This window comes from Calliopsis andreniformis, unplaced genomic scaffold (genome assembly GCF_051401765.1).
Source record: "Calliopsis andreniformis isolate RMS-2024a unplaced genomic scaffold, iyCalAndr_principal scaffold0022, whole genome shotgun sequence".
In the NCBI taxonomy this organism is placed as follows: Eukaryota; Metazoa; Arthropoda; class Insecta; order Hymenoptera; family Andrenidae; genus Calliopsis; species Calliopsis andreniformis.
In genome coordinates, this window is record NW_027480432.1 from 9,219,682 (window position 1) to 9,246,859 (window position 27,178).

Consider the following 27,178-nt stretch of genomic DNA (forward strand, 5'->3'; position numbering starts at 1 on the left):
TCATTTTCTGTGCTTCATGAAAATATACATTCTCAAATGTGTACGTGCCTCGTGCAAAAAGATTCTAGCGTTTTCATACATGTATATGCTACATGAGTATATCCTAACATTTTCAAATTTGTTTGAAAATTTATTGTGTTCAAATATGTATATGCTTCATGAAAATATTTTAACATTTTCAAAACATTCAAATCCAAATTTCATTCGTCGTTATTTCTTATTAGTGACAAATAGAGAACTCAAATGAGGTTTTGATTTAGATTAATATGTAGTCTAGGGTGGTCCTTAGCTATAGATATACAAAATATTTTTGCCCAAATTCTTTATTTTCATCTCCCTAGTTCTGTCCACATTAATTATTGTTCAGTTTCAAGTTTGAATACCCTTCAAAATAATTCAAACAATATAATATTAATTTCCAGGTCAGCAATGTGGTCCACATCATCCACACTCGCAATAATCTACAAGGTAACGACTAATGAATCCATTCTTCGTTTACGACCACATTTATTCAGATCACACATAAGCATTTCCCATCTAACTCCTTCCCTTATCTATAATTGCAGAGATCGTAACGGTACAATCAAAGATCGCCTTCGTAAATCGTCGAAGCCCGTTGCTCGCGCGTCTGTGTCGCGCAAGAGGAACGACTCGGCGACATAATAGAGCTGAAGGTACGCGGACGGTAACTCTCCCCTAAAGTGCCCGACGCGAGCGCGTGTCGTCGTTCGGAATTAATTATTGCTGCATCTTAAAAGGATCCCCGATAACGAGCGTGCAACTCGCGCATCGCTGGCCTCTAATTACTTCGTTGAATCGTTGCAGACGAGAAACGATCGGCGTGCCGCGTCTCGGCGAGGGACGGTGAAGGATGGACGTCGGGGGAGCGCGTCGCAACGCTCCGCTGGGCTCCTCAGAACGCGGGGCAAAAAATTGTTCCTCCTCGGCTCGTGGTATTTCATTGCCCGTATAATCATATCCGACATAACCATCGTTATGTGGCCACCGGCACGGCGACCAGCCAACCGACTGCTTCGGTAAGTGTCAGTTTCAATTTCTTCCTTTTCCGTTCCTTCTTTGCGCCTGACTCTCCTCCTTCGGCCCGCCTCGCGGCTGCTTTGGAGAACGCTTTTCTTCTTCCTGCCGCGTTTATCAGCTCTTCGTCTATGTATTTGTATTATGATACCTTTTTCTCTTGTTGCACCGCGAGTGAGAGGCAATTGTGTCTATTTTATTCATGACTCAGGTTGAGGTGAGAGAGTTGGAGGCCTTTGGTGGTGAATTTTATTTATGGTCTATTTTAGGGTTTATTTTTTGGGGTGGGTTTAATTGGTATGATTTTGGGTGGACTGTGTCCTGGTAATAGGTTTAGTATTTAAGATTGAAGTGTTGAGGGAGTTGAAAATTGTTGGGGAATGTTGGTACTCTAGTGGGAGGGTGAAGAAAAAAAGTTTAATATGTAATTAAACGTTAACAAAAATGATTGTATTAAACATGAAGAATTTTTATTTGCTACTTTCTGCGTGAAGAAATTTCGAGGCAGAAGAGTTTTGATGAAAAGTCTAATATGTAATTAAAAGTTAACAAAAATAGCATTAGGCCAAGCACAAAGACGTCTTAAAATCGTCTTAAAGATATCCAGTAAAATCCTAAAGCTGTGCAAAAGGCGTCTTTGAAACGTTCCATGTTACAAATCAGTATGTCTTTAAGACGTCTTAAAAGACATTCATATGGCATCCAGAAGATGTTCAAATTACGTCGATAAGTCATTCAATGCTATATTTGTAACAACCTGTATAACAGTCGTTGCTAATAACTACAATGTGCAGTTGATGTGACGTAAAGATTGATCTAAAGAAGAACCTTCCTATAAATGCATAAATGAATACCTACAATCGAATAGTCCTGTATAATCAATTGGTACATAAAAACACTCAAGAGAAAAATCTAAGAGAGTGCTATATTTGTTACACCCTGTATAACAGTAGTTGCTAATAACTACAATGTGCAGTTGATGTGATGTAAAGATTGATCTAAAGAAGAACCTTCCCATAAATGCATAAATGAATACCTACAATCGAATAGTTCTGTATAATCAATTGGTACATAAAAACACTGAAGAGAAGAAATATCTAAGGGAGTGCTATATTTGTTACACCCTGTATAACAGTCGTTGCTAATAACTACAATGTGCAGTTGATGTGATGTAAAGATTGATCTAAAGAAGAACCTTCCTATAAATGCATAAATGAATACCTAAAATCGAATAGTTCTGTATAATCAATTGGTACATAAAAACACTCAAAAGAAGAAATGTCTAAGGGAGTGCTATATTTGTAACACCCTGTATAACAGTAGTTGCTAATATCTACAATGTGCAATTGATGTGTCATAAAAATTCATCTAAAAAAGAATTTCCCCATAAGTGTACAAATAAATACCTACAGTCTATAACAAGTCTGTACAGTTAATTGCTATATGAAAACACTACAAAGAAGAAATATCTAAGGCAGAGTTTCGACCATCCATTACCATTTCCACCGCTGAAGACAAATCTCTTCCACCGCGACAGCATTTCACTTGTATTTCATTTTCGAAGGGTTCCCCGTAATTACCCGCGGGCATTCCCTCTGCGATCTTTTTATCATAGTCTCATTTTTCCCCTCTTTACCCGTCGCCCTTTTTCTATCCGTCCCTATCCACGCATTCATCCGGCCCGCGTTCTTTACGCCGTGCCTCGGTGCACGCTCCTTTCCGTCTTCCTTTCCAATTATATACACCGTGTTTCTCGTTTATTTACTAAGTTCTAAGCGCGCGCCGACTTCCAGTACCCTCGGAACGCGCCGCTCAAATTCCACGTGGCATTCTGCCGTTTTTCCCGTCATAATGCCGCGGACCACTTTCGTCCCTTCTCGGCGTCGGCCACGGTCCAGGCATCTCGTTGCTATTTAGCCACGCACAGCCCCTGAAATCCCATGGATCGGCCATCTCGCAATTCGCTAGCGCGTTTAGCGGCGCTAAGTCTTTACATTGAAGGGATTAACAAGGAGAATACACCATGAGCCAATAATCGATTTCGATGAAACTGAACATGGTGTGTCTGGGTGAAAAATAAATCGACAGGTGTCCAAGCGTTTTATCGAATGGGCCTTAATAGTGAAGCTTTCGAGGTCCAAAGTTTAGCAATAATCTTCTCCAGGTGGTTTTCAGACTCTTATGAATACACAAATGCGTTAACATTTTTCTGTTGCTGTAGTTAACTAAATAAACATTAGAAGTGTTTTAATTATTTTTAAGTTGGCAGTTTCTTATTACATTTAATTCTAAGAGAACATTGATAAATATAAAATAAGATAGCGTAGAAAATTTGTCTAATCAATTTCTTAAACTCAATTTTCAGAGTGTCAGTACAATACTTTGCCTCGATCCATCGTCGGAGTGAAGCTCCAGAAAAATTCCACGAACCTCGCTGTCCCATGAAAACGTGTTAAATCAGATATTTCCAAGAATCAGAATCAGATATTTCCCATGGAAATTTAACATTCCTGCCTCGAGCAAACACCAAAGCGATACAAATACATTAATATTCTCCAGTAACTTCAGACCTTTCAGTATCCTCTTCCTCAAACCATAATTTATATATGTTTCAAAATATTCTTCATCTCGAGAGTCCTCACATCGATCTGCCTTGTTTTCGTTACATTCTGCTCGGTGATAACTAATCGTTTTCCTCTTTGTCCCTTTTTGCTCTTCTAGTTGGTCCTGGCCAGGAGACACCAGTGCGTCGTTTTCAACAAGTCGCTATAAAATACCCTCAACTTATAAGAGATATTCTCATGCTGGTGATTCATTGTTTCTAAGTGGACGCTCGAACCGAAAAGAAATTAATCGCGGATTCCGCATTACCATCGCGGAACGGCCACACAAATCACGGTGGATCTTACGGTCCCCTCGGTCGGCGACCAAAAAGTCGTTCACCGTATCGGACTCTCATTGAGAACGCGACTGAAGCACGTCGATAAATCATACACTCTGTATAAATGACCCTCACGTGGGTCCTGAATAATAAATTTCTGCGTTGGAGCTTTTCTTGCGTTCCACGTTGGCAAATGAATTTTCTGTCAGCTGCTCGACCTGGCGTTTTGCCCCGCGATAGAAAAACGCTGGGGGTTCTTGATTAAGATATCTCTCAATCGGAGCCGTTCGAAGAATGTTTAAAATGGATAAACTTGTCGAATGTTATAAGGAGGGTTGTTTTAAAAGATTTTAATAGATTAATGGTACTTGAAGATTCATGTTGCGAGGTTTGTTGAGAAGGATGTTAGAAATATTTGTGTGAGGAATTTGCACTTTCTTGTTGTAGCTTTAGAAGTCTTTAAGGACTTTATAGTTTATAGTGATGGGATTGTTTTTAAGGTCAACTATAGCGATGGTTTAGTGGATTATCAAAGTTGTGAGTAAAACTCGCTCGATTTGAAGATATATTGAATAATGAGGGAACCTTACATTTAAAGTAGTTTATTTTCTTTTTTATCGCTAACAGTGATGGTGATTAAGTACAGACTCTCTTAAGAGAGAATATATTTGTTAATATTATACATATGTATTTTATGTTTAATTATTTTTTTCTTAAAGTGATCTTTTAGAGAAAATTCCAAAGAAGTGAAGATGTTAAAAACTGAAATTTCTGTGTAGAAATGGTATTATTAATTAAGTGTTTCCATTAATATTCATGAGCAATTATATCATTTCCTCATAGTGTTTCAATAATAAATTATGTGTTACAAGTTGTGTTTGAAAGATTATTAAGTAAGAAAACTATGTGGCGTGTAATTAATGATCGGCTAATTACATAGACGCAATAAGAATTTCTTTCATCTTTTAATGAAAGATTTTCCGTTTTTAAGTAAGATTTAAATGTACGAGATGTATTAATAATACATAAAAGCATATAATATGAAAACTACTAATGTCTGCATACCTACATGTATATTTAGTTTTGATGCTTTCACTTCTAAAGAATTCATTAATATTAACATACTAATAAGTTACACTGCTATTAATAGGTACTTATATCGTCTATGCATTCTTAGATAGAATTTAAAAAATAAGTTTAATTGAATTCATTTATTTTAAATTAAATATTATAACTTTCTTGTGTTAAGTAGTACAGTTTCTTTTAAGTAATATAATCTTTGCATCTATTATAAATAAAAAAATTAAGGATAGAATATATGAGGATAATTACGCGTTGAATACATTTTGTTTAATGTTAGGAATGTTAGAGAATGAACTAAAGTACTCTTAAAAGATTAAAAAACTTATTTCAATTGATAGCCAATGGAATTATATGAGAACGAATATCACTTTTATAATTATATTAGAGTAATGGGTAAAGAGCTATAAAAGTTTCTGAAATTATTAAGAATAAGAGATCATGTTTCTTTGTAAACCTCGTTTTTATGTGACTTTTTCTAAACCATTTTTTCATTATTAGATTCTTGCATAAGTATACTCATTAATACTTCACCCTTTTTTTACACTATTTCGTATACATTTTGTATTTTATTACTCCAATTTACACTGTGTGATAAAAAGTAATAAAAAATAGGTATTTATTGTCACTTCGAGTGCCTCAACAATAACAGTTTTATTTGTTATTTATTTAATATAGAATAAACCTTTTTGATATTGTGTTTCGTTTTTGAGAATATTAAGTTTGAATAATATTCAAGTACAAGCGTATGAAAGAAAAATTTTTAAGGGAACACTCACGGTCTGATCAGTACTGATCACTGACTGTCTTTACAGTAAGCTAGAAGCTAGAAACATTCCATTTCCCAATTTACCTCTCAAAACTGTACTTCAGTACTTTCTCATCCTCAGTACAAACTTAAAATTCAGAGTCAATTTTCTCGAAAACAAAACACGACATTAAAAATTTTACTTTATATTTATGACAACTCGTCATGTAAGGAAAATTACCCTCATTCCACAGGTACCACTAGTATTGAGACATCCTGTACAGGGTGATCAGTTTAACTGGAAACCCTCTAAGGGATGCTGGGATGGTGAGGGTTTCCAGATAAAGCGATCACTCTGTACATCTACGTTAAAATGGGCTACCAAAAATTCCAAGTTTTCATGTCTGAAAAATGTCTAAAATATCTATAAAGAATAATTGTGTCACTCATTTCGACTACTCTGATAATTCTATTGTTAAGAGTACTTCTGCACACAGCGTAAACTTAGAGGAAAGAAAGACACAGAGCAATCGTTCCCTTGTTTCGACCTATTTCTTGAGGATAATTTATGCAAGATCAGTTCTACCAACTTATTAAAATTAAGTTTGAACACTACCAGTAGGTGTATTCGTAACCATACTGATTCAATCAGTGCTACCAACTTAACCTGTCAAGTAATCGACAGATTCGCTTGCGCAATTTACTTTTGAAACTATTGAAACAAAGCTAAAATTGCCAACAAACCACCACACCGATCTCGCGCAAATTGTCCTCAGAAAAAACTGCAGATGTACCCTCGCTATATCTTTCCTCTAAGAACGTAAATCGCGAGTCGATCGTCGAACTCTCCCTGTTAAACTCGTGGATCGAGATAAAGTCCCCCGATAGATGTCCCGGCGTTATAATGAATTCTTTTCGCGAGGCACCCCTTTGCGAACGACTTCTCGGTACGTCTCCGCCCCCTTCTGGTCCTCCTTTGGCGTCATTATTATTGTTATTATCGTTAAACTATAAAGAGAGAGGAGCCGAGGAATGGTAGCGAGGGTCGGTAGTAGAAGGAAGCCGCGGCCTCTCGGTCTGCTTGCATTCGCAACGCGAGAATTATCGATCGCCGGCGTGCATTGCGTCATAAATTACTGTTTTTATCCGCGGGCCCCGATTTCGGGCCCCACGGCCCCTTCTTTTTCCTTTTCGCATGTCAGAGATTTATCTGAAATATTAAAAGTTGCTTCCTGCCTCGCGAGCCGTGTACCCCCTTATCCTGCTGGTCATTGTTGAGATGCCTCCTTCGATGCATCGGTTTTTCCATCCTTGGACGCGGCTGAAATTTTAATAATTTTATGGTGAACAGTGCTGCATGCACGAAATTAGAGACGTGGCGCCTAATTGGAGGCTTATTTCACTTGTGAAATATTATGGAATATATTCGTCTTTTGGTCATTCTTGCATTTTTCTGTGTTATATGGATGCTGTTCCTTTTTACACATTGACAATTCTCGTAACAGGATAAAGATTCACAGTAATTACTTCACAGGAAATTAATCCACAGGAAAGTTATGTCGAGTTGCTGTGACAATTATTAAGGAATTGGTGATTAAGAGTTTGGAATTATGTTATTTGTTAATACTAGAACTACCAAAGCTGTTAAAATGATTGGTATGATTATTCCTTATACACATTTTATCCTTTACAAACTTTATTTTTTCTCAGTTAATACTGAGTAGTACGAAAGAAACATAGGAATAAACGTTATTCCTGTAAATTATGTGTCTTTTCAGACATTTGTAATTGTGGCACATTGTTAAAAGTAGACACAGATTAACCACGGTAATTCTAGTATTAATGGTCTGTTTCTAATTTGAAATTCTTTGTTGAGGGTTTATTTTATTTGTTTATTTTTTTTACTAGATGGTGAGGGTATTTTAGTGGGTTCAGATTCACAGATTTTAATACTAATAATCATAGATAATATATTATAGCAATATATGAATTGTTTATTATGAAAGTCGTGGAAGTCCATTTTGGAGAATATTGAGAAAACGAACAATTTACATATAATTGATTTCAAAAAATTAGTGATTTTAATTTATGAAAAATTAACTTATCTGATTTTGTAATAAACGATTCATATATGTTTATATATGTATGTATAGTAGATTCATAATTAGACTGGATATTAATGCAAAGTCTTACTCTATTTTCATAAACATAATTAAAGAAGTCGGACTTAACTGAACATTTGTTTTACTGTCCAAATATAAAGTGTATCTAATTTTCGATATTTTACACATTTTTGCATATCATATGATTACTGTGCTTTTTTATATATATTTATTGAAATCTTTCATAAATGCATAAAGATTTATAGTGTACTCATAATTATTTCATTTTGTAGTTCGATGCTGTCATTCTGGCATTGAAATCTCCGGAGAATTTATATTACTATTACAGAGAATTTAGTTATTTAGCCATATATCTATTCTTCCTAACTACTTTTCAATAATTCTTTGGTACATAAATCAACAATTTCGACGTACTCTTTATTACTTTCTCGAAAGCCACATATTTAAGGGCTACTTTGCCTAATAACAGTATTTTATTAATCACATTACGATTCTGCATTCCACCGTCAATTGAGCCGCTCAGATGCCAAGCTGATTAACTCAGTAAAGCAAAAAGCAGAGAAAAAACTAACCACGCGATAAATTATGTATTTTAAAATTCAGTTTGACATAAATGAACAAGTGTTACGTACACAACAGATCATACGATTGAAGATAAGATTATGTTTATTTCTGAAATGTTGAATTCTTAACTGAGAACCCAAAATTTATAGCAGTTTCAAAAATATTTTATCTACTTTTATTTTATTTCATCAACAGGAAAACCCTTCAAATTAAAATTAAGACAAAGAACTAAAAAACTAAGGAACTAAAGCGAAAGAACTAAGAATGTAAAAATAGTAAAGCAAAAATACATTACAAGAGTATATACAATACTTACAACTAATTACAACAGAAACGTAAAAAATAAAATAAAAAATAGAAAACAAAGAAGACACCCCTCAAAAAAAGAAAAAAGAAATAACGAACAAAAAAGGAGTTATATGTTGCATAAAGCATTGAATACAGTTTTTATTTCTTTTATTTGAAATATAATACATATATAGAAGGTCGATAACTGTTATTCAAAAAATGTTATTCTACGTTTTCGACTTATTTTTTTATATGAAATCACCCCCTGATTAGTTGTACCACTAGCTATTGACCTCCCTATATGTTTTTGGCTGTAAGACAAAACAATGTTTGTCACATTTTGAAAGAATTCGGGTTAAGGTCTTAATTGAGATCTAGAATATAGAATTGATATTTTCAGAAATAAGAAGAGGCATTAAAAAGAACTTTTTCACTTAAAAATAAGGATTCAAGAAGACACAAGTTCATAAGACGATATTTAAATTGAAAACATTGTACACTAGTATCTCGAAAACAAAAACATATGACTTAGACCGTTTTGTCTTACAACTACAGATATATAAAAATATAGAAGAATATATCAGTGGCATTAAGACGAAATGGCTTAAAGTCTCGTTCAAATTAGTCAAGTTACTTGAATTCAAGCTGCAATACAAAAGGAATAAAAATGGCGTTAGGAATGGTGGTGCATGTTGGTTATTAGGTTATAAATTTTTCAAGCAAAACATGCATTTTTGACAACTACCTTAATGTTCACATGTTTGAAATTTGCCCTGCATAGTGCAATACGCATCAATCAGTGTGTAATTCAAGGCAAGGAAGCGTTTAAAGAACATCAACTTCGCTTGAAAGTATATCTCAAGTCAAGTAAAATAAAACGTTCATATGGATCAAATTGGCCCAAATCACCTGCATCTAAGCCACTCGAATTCGAGTAATTTGACTTATTTGAACGTGTCTCGACGAAATAGAAACTTCAAGAAATGTTTCAAGTAACTTGGCTAATCCAAACAAGACTTTACAACCACAGAAATACACTCCTAACTGCTTTAAACACGTGAACTAGTACCAAGACATTAAGCCATCTCCAGTCTCCTTGGCGCTCACATGTTCGTCGACCTGCTCGATGTCAATCAGTGCCTCAACTCGAATTTTGTGGAAACGTGACATAGGTCGTTTTGCCTTACAACGACAGACACAAAAGAAGAAGAAAGCGAAGAACCACCGAGCTCCCTTTCTTTCTCTGGGGCCACGGTTGGTCCCTTCGTGAGATGCACCCGATCGCATAAGATCGTCATACTTTTGCTAAAGGTACCCCTTGCAGCTGGCTACGTGGTGGAATGCGTTGGTGAACGCGCTGTGGGTGATTTTTGCAGGGCCGTACTGGACCCTTCCTATCTTTCAAACTGAAATATTCCCGATTCCTCTCGGGCGCGCTGGGTTTCGCAGTGATACCATTTCTTCTGCGCGAGCACGACTCGCGATCGACTCGATTTATTTCTCTCTTCCTTCCTCTCGGTCGCAAGAAATATAACTCAATTTATAATTACTTGGAGCGAGTGAGGGATGACGACTTTCAGCGGATCGTTTTTGCCAGATGTTGAGGGTATACTTAATTTTCCGACTGTTATTGATATATTATTAATATTATATTAATATTATATAATTATTAATATTATATTAATATTATATATATTATTAATATAATAATAATATGATAATATAATATATATTATTAATATAATAATAATAATAATATGATAATATAATATATATATAAAGTATGTAATAATATCATTATAATATTGTAATAGAATAATAATAACTGGAGGCAAGCATTGCTATGGATTAAATCTTGATCCCCCAGTTATAATATATTAATATTATATATATTATTAATATAATAATAATTATAATAATAATAATAATATGATGATGATGATATAATATATATTTTTAAGACAATAATAATAATAATATGATAATATAATATATATTATTAATATAATAGTAATAATAATGTGATAATAATATATATATATATAAAGTATGTATTAATATCATTATAATATTGTGACAGAATAATAATAACTGGGGGCAAGTATTGCTATGGATTAAATCTTGATCCCCCAGTTTTTTGCGTTTCTTGACATTTTGAAGTCCCCCTGAGTCTAAAAAAGTAGAAAAATCGATGACTAAATTCTGTATGTATAGATGTGTGTGTATGTATGTATGTTGGTTGCTATTTTGCTACATATTGTTGGATTGGGTTATCAGAATTTGAGGAAATTTAGTGTAGTGATTTCTGTACATGGAGTGTTGATGTTATCTTCCTTTTTAGTCGAAGAAATAGTTTTCGATGAGGATGAGACTCTTTTAGAGCTTGGTGTTTTTATACTTTAAGAGTGGCTGATTGAGAAGTGAGAGAAAAATGGTTTAATGGTTGTTAAGGTGAATTTTTGCAGTTCTTGGAATAAAATATGGAGAGTCTTGAATTTTAAAACTTTCTTATTTAGATTTTAAAGCCTTCATTATCTTTTTGGGTTTCGCAAGACAACTCGTCATTTTCCATGTTTAATTGCAAATATTTGTATTTGAGAAATCAATTTAAGATAAATTTTTATGTATGAATGTATTTTCAGTGATATTTTGATTACCTTGTATGTTAATCTTAAAATGAATAATCTTCAGTTACAATATTATCAGTGGCATTATAAAAGCTCCTAACAAACTAATACACTAATACGTGTAAAAGCTGAAGGAAACATTTTTTTAAAAATTGCTTCAGTTGTAATGAGGATCCTTAAAGCTGGAGAGAACTCTGTGAACTTGAACCAGGGGAGTAAGCATATTAATTAGCATATTAGCAAGCTGAGTCTGAATACTGTATTTTCGAATGAATATGTCTGAAAAATTCTAGGAAAATCGAACTATCTGCACTATACTTGGAAACTAATCTAGCGTACTCAAATTTCATCTGCACTGTCTGACTTTTCTGGTACCCTTCCTGTTTGGTTAGACTTAGATTGTTTGAATAGATTTTTTTTATCAAAAAAGGAGAAAATTCATGGGAAATGATACAAGTTAAGTTGTTCAGATATGTTGATCAAATTCTAGTGAATTCTTAATTTTGAAATTTCCATCATTTTTATCCTCTATTTACGCTCGAGGGAACATCCCACAAAGAGTAAAATGCTATTGTAGTAACGGAAATAATATTGTTTTTATAAGCAGCTGTGTAGGCATAATTTAATTTTACAAGAATCTCCACTTAACGCTGTTTCTCAGGGAATGGTTTCAGCTTGTTCCTTGAACAACCTATTTATTTTAGGGATGGTCGTTAAAAAGATATGATTTATCCTGTCACGGTTGAGCCTCTTAATATTTTCTGGTAGCTAATTATAGGTGGTAAAAAGTAAATGTATTTTTCTATGTACCAATAATTTTATCAGCTAATCATTGAATTCTTGTTAGTAATCCTACTTAAACAAGACTCATAATAACCTTATAATTGCTTTAAAATTAAATTTGTGATTTAAATCATTTCTGTAGAAATACTTTTTAAATGTATTCGTAAATTTTAATCAATTTCACACAAATTTTTTATTTCTTATCCAAGAATTGAATTTTCCTCAATTTTTATACTTTTACACCAACATAAATATCTACTTATATTAGTACGAAATACTGATACATATATTAGTACCAAATACTAATACATATATTAGTATCGAATACTATTAGTACTATTTGTATGAACTGATTTAGTTACTAGTATATTCTCATAAATGTTCAAGGATCCCCAATGAATATGTAAGCATAAAGTTCAATATACAGAGTGTCCAATAGGTTACCTAAATATCTCCTCTGTTTCTAATAACACGAAAATCTGAAAAACTAAAAAAGAATGATCCTAAACAAAAGATTGTCTTTGCATAATATTCCTTCTTCAAAACCATCAAAATGAAACCATCGATTTTCGTGTTACTAACAACAGAGAAGGTATTTATTGTATGTTTAGGTGACCTGCTGCACCTTGGACGCCCTCTATGTACCTATACTCTTTCAAGAAAATTCATTTTATTTCCAAATGTAAACTACACCATATCTCAAAAATCCTTCACTACTTGAAACTGAATTTTCTCAAAAATCTGTTCAAAAATATACCCACCAATTAATCAAAGTGAATAGGTAAACGACTACCCTTTCAAATGAATGAATAAAACTCATTCGACATCGAGCACGTCTTCCACTTTAAACGGTGAAATATTCTTCCTCATAGCATTGGAATTACGTGGAAAAATCGCGAGTCGAAGATAGATACGGTCCTGTCCTTCTCAAAAGGTGCTCGAGGGACCCCGTTACGTAGCGCTGTTCGACAAGAAAATTTGCCTCCGAGCTTGAACCGCGCATATCGCGCTTGTACGTGTTCACATATAAAACTCGTATAGACGGCCGTGCATATGTACGAAGCCACGACCGCGCGGCTGATTTATCGGTCGACATTTTTTCGGAGGATTTTTATTACGTTTTGATCCTTTCCTGCATGCATTTTAGCGTCCGCTATCCTCGTCGGTGCCTTTCGTGAGCGGGACGCTAGAAACGCCATTGAAAATCGTCCTCCTCCGCTTTGCGTTTTCGAAAAGGCCTCTTCTTAGCTCTGTGCTCCTCAAAAACGTGCATCGTGCATTAAATCTTCAAGATAAAGTCATCTGCTTCGATACTTCGCTCTTTTAAATGATTAATTGTCTTTCGTGTGATTTGAGAGACTAAAGGTGGGTTTACATTATATGTAACAAAGTTATGTAACTTTTTTTTAATAAAGTTATAACAGAGTTATGTAACTTTTTTTTGGTGCAATTATAAAGTTATAACAATGTTATATGACATGCAGTGTAGACCCACCTTAAGAAACTTTGTTTTTCTTTAATGGGAGTATCTTTTAAAAATATAGAAGGATAATATTTTGAATAATAGAGTAACTTCGAGGACTTGAGAAAATGAGTTTTCATTTAATGTAAAGTTTGGTAACTTAAAAAATGCTAGTTTCTTTAAAGAAACTAAAATCTATTTAAATAGATGCTATGTGAGAAAATTTACTTTTTCGTAATTAGGGGATTTTTAAGAAACAGTACTCTCAAAAAAGAAAGAGATTAAAATAATAATTGACAACAGAAGTAAAGGTGACTGCAATAACATTAATAACTAATATTAAAATTCATATATATAATTACTATACATATATATACAAAAACACGAATACAATATAATCATTACAATCCTTTTATGCATAATTTCAAAGATACAGTAGACGTTTCTGTTGCATTGTATCGGCGAGTATAAAAGAAAAACAGGTCCAAGATGCTCTGAAGACGATAAGAAAACCGATTAACCATGTTGATATGAATGCAATAGAATCCTCTCGGGGAATAATTCAGAATTATCTTCGTTTCACACTCACAGAAGTTCGTAGAGAACATGACACTGTCAATGAATTTCCCGCGCGACTGCGTCGACTATCCTCTGATACGTGGCACTGTCCAAACCGCAGAACGATCTTTCTTGCGCGGGGAGGTACACCGATCTTCTTCTTCTTCGACGAAATATGTCGTCGAATTCGTCGTCGATCGTTGGGGGATTCACCTTCGCGTAATAGAGCGCGGCGAAACCGCTGTAGATGAGGAGGGCTGCAGTAGCCAGCTGAAAACGCAATATTTTATTTAGAAATTCCAGAACTGTTATTGGAGACAATAGTGACACGTGTGTAATTTCAATTAAAACTTCAAGAATTTTTAGTAGTTATTGAAATGAGTAGAAGATGCAGGGACCAGAAATAACAGCTATAAGCACCACAAATTTTTATAAAACAGCAAATTAATACTTTAATGGCCGCTCACACATGTGTGTGATAGCGTTTGACTGCGTAGATGTGCGGCCATTAAAGTGTTATTAAAATGTTGTTTGACACTTAAAGTGAGGGAAGTAATCGTAAAATCGAAAATAAATTTTTCATAAAAATAACGTGCCTACAAAATATTAATTTTTAAACTTTTTTGGTAGACAATAATCAGTATTTGTGACCAAAATTTTTGGAAATATTGACGTTTAAAATTTTGAATCTCAATTTTGTATTATGGAGTATGGTTATTATAAAAATAATTGAAGTTTCTTGAAAGATTTAAGGATTTCAAAATACTATAAGAATTCAAAAATTAGAAAGTGTCTAATTAAAATTTATATTCTATCGTTCTAAGTAATTTTAACTTCGAGCTCATAACAAGGAAATACTGTACTCAATTCTTCACTCATATATCGACAACTTCCAAACAAATATCCCTAATTTGAATAAAAGGTGTCATTTAATTCACCCTTTTTTCCCAAAAGAACATAGTCCCCATGTTCCAGTCTCCAATTAATCTTACCAGCCTCAGTGTCAAAATACTGAATCAATTGAAACATACTTGAAACACTGCCCAGAATTTGTAACTTCCTTCGTTGATAAGAAAATCATAGTAGCCCCCCCAGTAATCGACTTTCGGTTGCGTCATGGCTTTCATGTCCGTCCCCTCCTCCTTCATCATAGAATGATCATCATGGTCGTCATGATCGTCCTGATAATCGTGGTCGTCGTGATCCCCACGACGATACGCTCTCCCTTGCCTAATTTGAAAAGAACAAGGATGGTGAGACTTGTTCGAACATCGTTAGGCTTGTATGACAACTCGATGAGCCATTCACGGAAGCATTTCTCGAAACAGGTACCTGTAAGTTTGCATGGCTGTGACGATGCTCGGAGTTTGTTTGGGCTCGTTGGTATCCAAAGGCGCGGCGATTTCGGAACTGGTCTGGCTTGTCGAGGTGTGAAAGATACAAATAAGGAGCAGAAGACAGTGACAGGCTATGCTCGTTCGTATCCTATCTGAAATGACGCAGGTTTTTTATCTTGGAGACTCTTTTTGGAAAGTTTTGTTAGGAATTTTTGTTGTATTTTTTAATGGGATTGGGTAGTGGAGAAATTAGCGAGGAAAAGGAGAATTTGTGTTGTCAGTCTGTAGATCATAACTCTTAAAATGTTTTAGCAGGTTACCTTTTTGATTATATGAACATGGTAGTGTGTTTGTTTGACTGACAAAAAGCAGACTTTTATTCTTCGTTGCTGGTAGTGAAAAATATGAATAGTTACAGTTACAGTAAGAAGCATTAGTTAAATATAACATTCACTTTTGTCAGTTTCTAGAATTCTTTAATTGACTTGTGTCAATATTCACTTCTGACAGTATACGGTCAGTAACTTATGAAATATTAATAATTAAAGTTGCTTTAAGTCCTCTTTTCTTGAAAGATTTGAGAATGTTATGATGTAAGTATTGGAAAATTTGAAAATTAATATAAATAATCCACTACCAGAATCTTACGAAAACAATCAACTTCAAACCAGCAGTAGTATAATATCTACCCATAATTTTTGATCCTCTTCAACGTCACCAAACAGTAAAAATGAATCCTCAGGTTCAGTTTAAATGATACGTATGTTCCTCTCATTCGTGAGCACGTGTCTCGTTGCACTACCAGTTCACGTCCCCCCCAGTTCACGAAGACCAAGACAGTTCACGTTTAACTAGTCCCTTCATACCTTAGTAACACACAAAACTCATCGATCTCGAAACATACAAAAGAATCTCTTCTCATACACAAACTGGCAGGTGTGAATCTAAAATGGTTCAAAAAGGGTGGTAAAGAATCTTGATAGGACCGTCGGTGATAAAATCCAAAGAGCAACTGAACGATTCGTAGACCCAGTTCAAACATGGTGTACTGGTAACTGTATCAGCAGAAACGTTAAGCAAATCCAGGGTATAGCGCTAAAAGCCCTAATTGTTACAGATCTTGCGCATCGTCGCGTCGTCTGGCAAGGCGTTTCAGTCAGGAATTCACTCACAGTCGATGAACTATGATCCTATGTTCCTCCTCTCTCGTAGACTGTCTTCGTTGTCCTACCTTCAATGGGACGTTTATGCTTCTTCTATTGTTTGCAAGGGTTAAATGTAAAGTGATTCTTTTATTGTGATCTGCTTTACAAGGTAATAGCTTCTGAGTTGCTATTACTGTGAGTCAATCATTATGTCTAGGTTGTTCAGAGTTTGACATTTTTAGATTCTTAAATGGTATTCTCTCTGAAGCATTGTTACAGAGATAGTTAGAAAAATTTGATTCTGATTTACAACAGTTAGAAGGAAGAAACAAATAGAAAATTTAATATTATTCTTTTCGTCACTCTTTTTCCAGTTTCAAAGGAGACCATTTATGAGGAAGTTAGTAAACGAGGGAGAGGGGAAATTTTGTGACTGGATCTGTGTTAATCATAGACTCCTATTAGATTTAGTTGCTTTGAAAAGAAAACTTATTTTCGAATCAGCAGAATTGGCCAATAGAGACTTAAATAGAAATTTAAAAGCAATAAAATAAAATAATGCCCAGTTATTCTCTGTTTGTAATTAACACGTGTAATATTTAAAATATTCATTAAAATATTTAACAAACTCCAAAAGGTCTATACTTGGAGTCCCCACTTTTGTTTCCATAACTACGTAGAATTCCATTGACACATTGTGCCCATTTTGCCCATCCTCAATTTTGAAAATTCTCCACTCTGTTTAAAGACCACCTGCTCCTGGTATTGTCTCCATTTCAGCTAATTTGAGCCAATTTGAGCGTTTAATCGCAGTGACTAGTCTCAGAGCACAAAGGTGCGACTGGTAAATGACGGAAAGTTTTTATTTTGCAGGATGGAATTTTCGATGCCACCTGTATTTAAGATAGCCAGTCACCTAGGCAAAAGGAACATAATGTTCGGGCCAGTCAGCCCAAGTACAACCTCCTACGGTATTAGGCCAGGCGATTAGCAAGTTCTGAAGCAAGTCCCGTTGGAACAATACTCTAATCCAGCGATAATTGCGACCGATGTTTGATGCACGGTCAGTTGGAATTTCACGTGGCGCGATTTGGCTGCAGCTTTGAATGCACTTAGAGTGCATTTAAATTCTTTGAGAATGAGTTTCTTTAATGGCCCATGAAGGATAAACATTGTTGCCTTCTTTTAGAGTTTAACAGCTTAACAGGCTTACGTTAATGGGAACAGAATATCAAACCTAATGATAAGCAAATTTAGTACTGAAGCTATTTAATTTTATGTTTAGAGGTAGGGTCAACAGGGGAAGCCATTTTACTCATTGCTCATGATACATGCATAGTAAGCCACAGAAGTAGGGTTTGTATCCCAGGGTTGTCGATATTGAACAACCAATACTTTTTTACAATCACAATTTCAATATTTCAGAAATTTAGATCAGTTGTAGCTTTAATTTTTATTGTAAAAGGTACATCAGATGTTCAAACTTGGGATTTGGAGGAGTATGAATAGATACTTCTGTGTCTCATTTTAGGTTTAATTACAAGTTCTTTATTCTCTAATGTTCATCTTTCTGATATTATCTAATTACTGCAAGTAAATCAATCAATCAATCAATTTACTACAAGTAAAATAGTTAAAAGAATATTTTCTTCTTTTTTCTTTGGTAGAACAACTAAAGATTGAATATGGCTGTTTGGTGTACACAGTTTTTAAGAAGTATATGATATGTCTAATATCACTACTTGCTATTAAAATTAGGTATAAATATAACAGGTAAACTGCTTTCCCAATTATTTAGTTAGCTACTTAGAGTATGACATATTGCCTATTAGGAAGCAGTCAGTGCTGGCTAATTGCCTATCATAAGGCGTCAGTGTAGAGAGAGTTGCCTAATAACAGGCGTCAAAATTAATCATTTTCAAAGCGTCACAGTAGAAAAATAAACCAAGCTATTAAACAAAAGAACTTCCTTCTCACATCCAAGAATTCTCTATAAAATCATTCAATCAATTTTTTATTCCTCTTCATTGTTCGAATACCACCAAAACACATGCAATATTTCTTGTACTATACGTGTCGTGTGTCCACGGGTTGCATAAAAGCTCGATATGAAGGAAATCGTTCCCGTATTCTCTTTACGACTCGAAATCAGAGAAACAGAGAGGCGATAATAAAAAAGGGACGACAGTGGATCGAGCGGGAGGCGTAATTGGGGAAGAAGAATGCGGGACCATCAGAATTCTCGCGTCGTTTCCAGTAATTCTTTCAATTCTGCGATACTGACAAATTCCGTCTCGTTATACGTCCAAAAACTTGCACCGTGACTCCCGCGGCGACAGTAAGAAGCAGCCATAACCGAATACGCCCGTTTCTGAGGAATTTACGAACAGGGGGAGTTCGATTACGCTCGTGGGGTCGTAAAGATTTGAGGAAATCGATAAGAGAAAAAGTGCCTGTCCACCAGACGTTTACTGTGAAAAAGCTTGTATTAAAACTTACTAGTACTTATTAGTAAGGGGGTAATTACTGTATCTAAGAGCTGGACTAACTGAGCTCGCTATTGTTGAAAATTATGCTTCAAAAAGCATCTTTACTACTATCCCTTATTTTTATTAGAATAATACGAAATCATTTATGCTAGAAAAGGTATTTGTTTGGTAATATTTTGGTTTGAATTTATTTTTAAAAATTGTTTATTTTTTATTTTTTTATTGAAGTTTCATCAAAAAACATTTCATTTGGTAGTGTAGGTAACTTAGAAATAATTAATAATTAAAGATGGGGTTTCTTTACTATCGTATAGAGAAAAATCGAATTTTGTATTTTGATTAATGTTTTTATTGATAATTCTCTTACAAATGATTTAAATTATTATTTCTATATTCTTTAAGTAACCAGTTTATCGATAGGACAATATTTACAAAATGCTTAATTATATTATTTACAATCATGTATTCTCTAAGTGCATTGCATAATAGTTATAAAAAATATGTTTATATTTTACAGTAGTCAACAAATCTCGATCCACTTTCAAATAAATACAATCGTACTTAAGTTCTACATTAATTTAGTGTAATATTTAACTATTTCAATTATACCATTATTTTATATCCATATCATACATAGTACACGAACATTAACTAGTTCATACTTCTTCCAAAATGTTTAGTCAACATTGAATTAAAAGTTGCACAAAATATACAGATGCTAAACCATTTAAAGAGCCTAACATATTCAGAATTTTAATTACTTATATACTCAACTATAGTGCATTCCTTTCTCTCATTTTCAACTTTTATATTTAGCTTTCATCCAGTTTCCTTAATTTTAATATAAAATAAAAAATATTTCCAATACTTGACAAAATTTAAAAAAAAAAAAATGACTCAATTCTCAACATATCTTCGAGATCCTCTCCAACCCTAATTCTATGACAAATTTCCATACTTCTCCCCAAGGCTCTCGAGTCCCTCTAATACCCATTCCCCAAGATCCCACCAGCTGAACCCACCATAAGCTCGACCATGTCCCGCCAGATGTGCTGGGAACGCGATTTTATGTCGAGCAATGCTCTTCAGCACGAGAGCCGCGATGTAGATGATGAAGTAGATGCTGAAGTATAGTGGAATATACCAAAGCTTTTTCCCTATGAAGTAGTACGAGTATGGCCTCTTGTCCAACCTCTGGTCGTTCATTTCTGGCTGCTGGGTGGTGTGCTCGTGGTGTTCATAGTATTCTGGGATGTGATCGTAGATAATCTCGTGATGGTGGTGGTGGTCGAAGGAGTCGTCGTCGAAAGGGGGAGGATGATCCAGTGGACTCGAGTACTCGATTGGTTTCGGGGGCTTATCATTTGGAGGTGAATCGGGTGGGAAATCGGAGTAGTCGGAATCATGATCGTGGGAAGGGAAATGGGAGTCAGGTTTATAGGAGTCTGGAGGCTGAAAATAATGAGGTTGGATATTATAACCACATTAACATATCAGCAGAGCTATTCGCATAAGAATTATATAGATTATAGATCTTTATTTATCTAGGCGAATTTTAAGTGTGTGAAACGTTATAGAATACGTGTATAATAGCTTGCAAAAGTATTGAAAATATGGAAATTAAAGTACAAATTGTAGTGTTTGATGGGTGAGAAAAATTTTGAATTTGTATTATCTGAACTTTGAACTGATTTTAAGTCGCGAGCTTATGTCAAGACAATACTGTATCAAAATGATTTTTATGGAACCTGGAAGACCTGGGGAACCTGGGAATTATAAGTAATTTAGAAAACATAAAACATCTTGAAAGCCTAGGAAGTTTGGGAAGCTTTGAAAGGTTAGGAAACTTAGGAAATCTTGGATACTTTGAAAGCCTTGGGAGCCTAGGAAACCTTGGAAATTTTGAAAATCATGGATACCTTGGAAACCTTGGAAGCCTAGGAAGCCTAGAAAATCTAGAAAATTTAGGAAACCTTGAAAGCCTTGGGAGCCTAAGGAATCTTAGTAATCGTGAAAACCTTGGAAACCTTGAAAGCTTAGAGAACCTAGGGAGCCTAGAAAATTTTAGAAAACTTAGGAAATTTTCAAAGCTAAGGAAATTTAAGAAGTTTAAAAAGCTTAGGAAACCTAGAAAACCTAGAAGGCCTAGGAAATCTGGGAAGTCAAGAAAACTCAGCAAGTCTAGAAGATCTAAGAAACCTTATCTCCCTTAATCTAAAGTCTTCAACCCCTTACAAATTGAGACATCCAGAAGTCTTACCTTATCGCTGATCTCGAAGTCGGTATAATCGTTCATCGACAGCGGTTTGGAAATCGGCTTATCGGCTAGATAGTCCTGTGGCTTGGAAACTGGCTTATCGCCTAAATAATCAGGTGGCTTGGACATGGGTTTGTCGTTGAGAAACGCTGGAGGCTGGTAGTCATAACTGTCTGAGTATGGTGGCTTTGAAAAGTCGAATGTGTCTGATGGAGGCCCACTGGGTGGACCATCTGAGGGACCAGTGGGTGGACCACTTGGGGGACCACTGGGTGGGCCACTCGGGGGACCACTGAATGGTCCTTTTAGGGGACCACTGGGAGGACCACTGAGTGGGCCTTTCGGTGGACCGCTGGGTGGACCTGAGGGACCAATTGGTCGCATGACAGGCCTAGGACTATCTCTCATGTCTGAAGGTTCCTTATTTTTAAACGTGTTCAAGGGCGAGGGATGATATCTGTTCTGTATTTGCTTCTTTCCATTTAGCTGTGCTAACATTTCGTGGTCCAGAGTTGAGTACCTATAAATTTGATCGATTGTCTTTTTTCAGAGTTAATTACTCTAGTCCATGTTGTCATAAATGTAATTAATTGTAGCTCAAGGTAACTTCTTATAAGAATATAATTATGGTACTTTTAGAGCATAGAGAAAATTACTAGAAATCTAGTAAAATAATTACAACAAGTGTTCCAAAATGGACTATTGTTATAGGAAATCGAAAAATAAAGACAAATGGAAATTGAAGTTAGTTTTTCATACCTTCCAGGCGAAGAATACTCAATAGCTTCTCCATTTTGCAATTTGGGAATTTTGGGGGAAATGTACACAGGCGATACTGTGATGGCAATATTCTTGATGCCTCTGCCCTCGTTTATTGTTCCATTAGTCTGTGAGAACACGCTGAGCAATGAAAATGATTTTGTCATTTTTAATCATCAGTAATACTAATATTATAGTAAAACTGGTTTAGTGATCACTGAGACTGTATTATGACGAATGATTTACAACAATATTTTTGTTTGCAATGTATGTAAATTGATTCCTCTAACACAGTTAATAGATTCCAGACAGCAGTGGGGAAATATTTGTTAATTTTTGGTAAATTTAGGTCACAGTATTTTGACTTTATACATTTTCTGCTAGTTTCTTTGCTACAGTCTCTATTCGTTATAGTCTCGTAACTCGTTACTATTGCAGATACAAGTTATTCAAAGTAAAGACTAGATTCTTTTTCCAGGTTCATCGATGTATCGACTGATATTTATTTTGAAAAAACTAAGATTAAAAATTTTGTATTATATTAGCTATTGGTTGTATCGAGTTGCAAGCTTACAACGAATAAATATCTTACTATCTGTAACAAAATTCCTCTAATCCCAAGAAGATCTCTTCCAAACCCTACTACAATTTTTTCACTTCAACATCCTTTAAAAACTGAATAAATCGTTCATAATCCCCCAAAACATTAATGAAAAACGAAGTCCTCATTTTCTTAATTCATGGAGTGCTACCAAATTCCTGACCAATAGCTTACGAATAGACAGTACCATAATTAGTAAATTTTGTAGTAACTGCTTGAGGTCATCATGTCTTCCCCACTCCAATTGCGATTCGTTAAGAAAAAAAGGCGATAATGTCCTTGCCCACTATTACTATATTGTAGTCCAAGATTACTCTAATCTTCTAATTCTATCAATCTAACCTGGCGATCCACGGTGTCTGACTGCCTCTTGCTTCCTTCTCCTCTTGCCCATTCCTCGACACTTTCGCGTATGACATCACTTCCGGCAGAACCGTGGCGGTTGACAAACCTGCTAAAAGCAGCGAAATGAATAGACGTATCATCATCTCCGGTAGCTAAAGATGAATGATTGGGGAACTCTGACTCGTGTCTTCTATATAGACTCGTAACTGTATCTCTCTAGCAGGATGCTGTAGATTTATTGTCCAGCTCCAGTTTTGCACATCTTTGCATTCAGTTTTACCTCGTACCCTTTGTTACTTTTGTTTAATAAAATGGGAATAGTTTTTGGAAAAATGGTTAAGATTGATGGGTTGATTTATTTAGAATTGCTTGTTTTGCGTAATTTATTGTAATGTGGATGAGACTCGTGGAGGGACAAAATATTCTCCACCAGTGGAGACATGCTAATAACTTGGAACGAGGCTTGACAAAACGGTCCTAATCGTCATTGCAAACTATAACACACCGTTACGGGGATCTCTGCGTATGAAATGTGACAAGGAAGAAAACAAACGATCGCTAATCCGTCCTTGACCGCGAATTCGTTGATCCAGATGACTGTGTTAGCGGTGAAGCTACTGTTGAGACGTTTTGAGGAAATTTGTCTTTTCAGGGAAAGGAAACAGGTGCTCACTTGTCTAAGTTTCATGGAAAATCTCAGTTTTATTTATCCTTAACAGACCTTAAATTTAACGTCTGAAATTTAAATTAAGAAATTTTAGGTCTCTAGAACTTTCAAAATTTTAGAATTTCAAAACTGTTAAAAATTTAGGACCTTCGAATTGTCAGATATTTAGAATTTTTAAATTTCCTAAAACCTAGAATTTATAAATTTTCAGGAATTTAAGATTTAGAATCAGACTTCTTTAAATTTGAAATTTTTAGAAGTTGAGAATATTTGGTAGCTTAGAATTTCCAGAAATTTAGATTTTTTGGATTGCTACAAATATAGAATATTAGAATTTTTTAATTTTTGTCAATTTAAATTTTAGAATTTTCGGAAATTTAGAATTTTCCAAAGTATAGAAATTTATATTTTAATAATTTTCAATTCTTTATGGACATTGATTTTTGTCTGTGTTTCATAATTTAAGGTATACGTTAATTTGTGAATAATCATTACAATAATCCCAAGTTATTCTAGTTTTCTGTTTTGATAGCAAAGTGACAAATAGTGGTTGACGCAATACTGTGAAAAGAATGATGGGTGTAATGAGAAATTCTCTTGACTTACTCACGTTCCTTTTTATTTTCCTATTGAAACTATATGGATAATAATTTATAATTATCTCCTTCGCGGTTGTACATTATGGGACTTGCAATTACGCACTATTTATCTCACAATTGTATCACATTGTTCTGTTGTTAGAATTACTGTTATTTTTCTTTCACTTAGCACTCTATTTTTTTGTTCTCTTAGGACACCACATGTGTTAACAATTATCTCTTGATCTTCCACTTTCATTGTAGGTAATTGAATCTTTTGAAACGTTCTACACATATATTTGTATTCAAATGAATAATTGTATGTATTAGAGAAAGATGAAACGATGTAATTTTATTGTACCAAAGCTACTTTTTATGTGGGATATTTTCCAAATTGCAAAATGTTGAGAGGTGTCGAAGATTTTAAAAGTCTATGGGTTCCTTTTCATATATGGCAAATATACACTGCTGACACAAAGATAGCTCATAAGTAATTGTATTGAATTATATTAGCGTTATTATTTTTATGTGATGTGCAAATGTAAATTTCTAAATTGAATCTCTGTATGACCATAGTTTTATAAAATTCTCGTCCTCGACTTAAAACACTAGACCTATGATAATTTTTAAAATAACAATACCATGACTTCATATGAATACTTTCTTAAATATAATACATTCATGTTTTATATATTACAATATCTCGCTAAAAAAATATAATATAACGTCTCTATCTAACAACAACCAACGTACTCGTTTTATTGTCGGATTACGTTAAATACTATTTAATCTGAAAACGTAGAAGCTACGTCGTCTTCGTTTTATATTACTCTATGGAAAAAGATATAGAGCGTATAAAATAGAGATTCAACATTATCCTAAATATTAAAAATAAAATATTACATTTGGAATTAATTAGATCTCTACGTTGTTCAATACTAAAAAAAAAATATACAATAATAGCAATTAGAAATATTTGACGTTGTGAAGTACATGCACGATGTTAATTATTAAATTAGCTCCGAATAATGCTCTTTCTCTCCCTCAGGAAATAAACATTTGGGGCACTGTGAACGATAGTAACGCTTATAATTGTTCGAACGATACCGCGAGTATTAATTTTCCTTTAATGTTACTGATACTGCACAAAAATATGAAATGGAACAGAGTCGATAGAAAATTTATTCAATAAAGTTTGCAGTATATTTATTGTGCTCCAAAAATTCCAAATGTGATACCAAATTTGTTTAGATATTTAAAAAATATTTTTAGGAATATTCAACTTAGCTTACTAAATTTTTCAATGGTTTTAAATAAAATGAGAAAATAAAAAGTTACTTTGAATATATGTGTAACACAATATGTGGGTCAATGTTTCATTTTCTAACACTGTTACAAAAATGTCATGTTTGAAAATTAGTGTAACCTAAAACCTCTAAAAAAATTTGCATTCTACATGAATTTTTCTTTCATGATGAGGACACACCCTATATTGCAACTTAAAGTGTAGAAAATAAACAATAAAAATCACTTAGGATAGAGTAATATCTCAATTAATTGACACAATGCAATTCTCAAGCCTGAGCCACCTCTGTATAGCCAAATTTATTTTCAACAGTAGACTGCTACTAAATATAATAACATATTCCATGTGTCAGTCAACGTCCTACTGTACTCTTATTGCCATTACACCAACCTTATTATCATAATAGTAACTCTAAATAATTAAGACCCAATCGATCAAACTTCTACCATATCGATTTTATATTAAAAAAATCCAGCGTCTTTCTCCACTTTCCACAGCGTCATTCGAGCAATTCACAAGCGTCACTGCCCCCCATTCACGTATCTCTAACTACTCGTGAGTATGCAGGATTTGTACGATAACGACTCACTGAGAGACAATCGTCCACTCCAATTCGCTTCGCCGACGATTCTCCAAAGAACCGTCGTAAAAAGCCACTGAAGGAAGAGTAACGAGATCTCTGGAGGAACTTGTTCACAGATCTTCTGGTTGGCTCTCGACAATGACGTTATATTGAATCATCTCGGTACTGTCGAACGCTAGATTCGTGGTGCCATTTTGTTTCGAAGTTTCCTTCCCTCGATCGCTCTCGTCATTTTGAACCTTCTTCAGCCTCTTTGCGTCGAACTTCTTCTTGCTTTCTTCTGTCGGTATCTTCTCGATCTTGTCCAAGTTCTTGGCGTTGTTGACTGCCTCCATGTTATTCTTCAGCTCGTTTTCATCCTCGGTTGAATATTTCGCTGTGTCTTGATCACTCGAGAAAGCTCCGTTTTCGATGCCACTTGGATTCTTGGATTCCTTCTCTTTCTCCTGGTTCGTGGGCTTCTTCTTCTCTTCTAAGCCGATCTCGATGATACCAGTTTCGAGGCCGTTTTGGTTCTCGACGTTCTTGGGCTTCTTCTTCACGATGTCGTTCCCTTCGACCTGGGGTCGCTTCTTTAGGTAGGCCACGTTGAAGATGTAGTACAGTATACCGGTTATTAGAGTCATCACTGCGAAGATTCGGTAAGTTGGTCGAGTGCCGAAGGCTTTCATCAGGTAGCCACCGATGAGACTTCCTGAACCTTTGCCTGCGAATGGTTCGAAAACATTGATTTTAAAATGTTGGTTGATACGTTATTGTTTCTGCTGGTACTAAGTCAGAAAGAAATACATATTTTTAACCCCTTCACCTTTTTCAATGAGATTGACTTGTGCATTTTTTACAATATCTTCGCCACCGATTAAAGTACTAACACGTGATGAGAAGTGTTCCCAAGCAACCCATCACGCACTATCGCGTGAGGGTTCTATGTTTGCTTAATGGGAGCTCTTTAGTTGGCAGTT

At 34.7% G+C, this 27,178-nt stretch overlaps 3 protein-coding genes and 1 long non-coding RNA gene across 4 annotated transcripts in view; 1 reads left to right on the forward strand and 3 right to left on the reverse strand.

Moving 5' to 3' along the window:
- LOC143186641 (uncharacterized) overlaps positions 1-27,178 on the forward strand; it is a 76,607-nt gene that overhangs the window by 13,420 nt on the left and 36,009 nt on the right. Inside the window, exon 5 of the long non-coding RNA XR_013003090.1 lies at positions 826-1,037. This is a non-coding gene — a long non-coding RNA (uncharacterized LOC143186641). The remainder of the gene's footprint in view (positions 1-825; positions 1,038-27,178) is intronic.
- Positions 14,207-16,528, reverse strand: LOC143186679 (uncharacterized). The gene is made up of 4 exons (XM_076390386.1): positions 16,417-16,528; positions 15,482-15,638; positions 15,181-15,379; positions 14,207-14,419 (listed from the first exon to the last, which is right to left on the reverse strand). Exons 1-4 carry the CDS (start codon positions 16,526-16,528, stop codon positions 14,207-14,209), a joined length of 681 nt encoding a protein of 226 aa, XP_076246501.1.
- LOC143187007 (uncharacterized) lies at positions 19,747-23,333 on the reverse strand. Its single transcript, XM_076390925.1, has 4 exons — positions 23,080-23,333; positions 22,137-22,277; positions 21,381-21,897; positions 19,747-20,572 (listed from the first exon to the last, which is right to left on the reverse strand). The coding sequence occupies exons 1-4, from the start codon at positions 23,223-23,225 to the stop codon at positions 20,060-20,062; spliced, it is 1,317 nt and encodes a 438-aa protein (XP_076247040.1). The 5' UTR covers positions 23,226-23,333; the 3' UTR covers positions 19,747-20,059.
- LOC143186640 (uncharacterized) overlaps positions 24,352-27,178 on the reverse strand; it is a 41,475-nt gene continuing 38,648 nt past the window's right edge. Inside the window, exon 12 of the mRNA XM_076390347.1 lies at positions 24,352-26,922. Within this exon, the coding sequence (XP_076246462.1) occupies positions 26,327-26,922 (596 nt within the window). The 3' untranslated portion in view covers positions 24,352-26,326. The remainder of the gene's footprint in view (positions 26,923-27,178) is intronic.

Bases quoted from the DNA above. Each gene is read 5' to 3' on its own strand.
- LOC143186679 (XM_076390386.1), bottom strand. From the start codon at position 16,528: ATGTTTGAACTGGGTCTACGAATCGTTCAGTTGCTCTTTGGATTTTAT. The intron at 15,639-16,416 runs GTTTGTGTATGA...GCGTCATTTCAG, and splicing joins TTTTAGATTCACACCTGCCA to ATAGGATACGAACGAGCATA. The intron at 15,380-15,481 runs GTACCTGTTTCG...TTTTCAAATTAG, and splicing joins ACAGCCATGCAAACTTACAG to GCAAGGGAGAGCGTATCGTC.
- LOC143187007 (XM_076390925.1), bottom strand. From the start codon at position 23,225: ATGATGATACGTCTATTCATTTCGCTGCTTTTAGCAGGTTTGTCAACC. The intron at 22,278-23,079 runs GTTAGATTGATA...TTCATTGCTCAG, and splicing joins CAGACACCGTGGATCGCCAG to CGTGTTCTCACAGACTAATG. The intron at 20,573-21,380 runs GTAAGACTTCTG...CATTATTTTCAG, and splicing joins ACTTCGAGATCAGCGATAAG to CCTCCAGACTCCTATAAACC.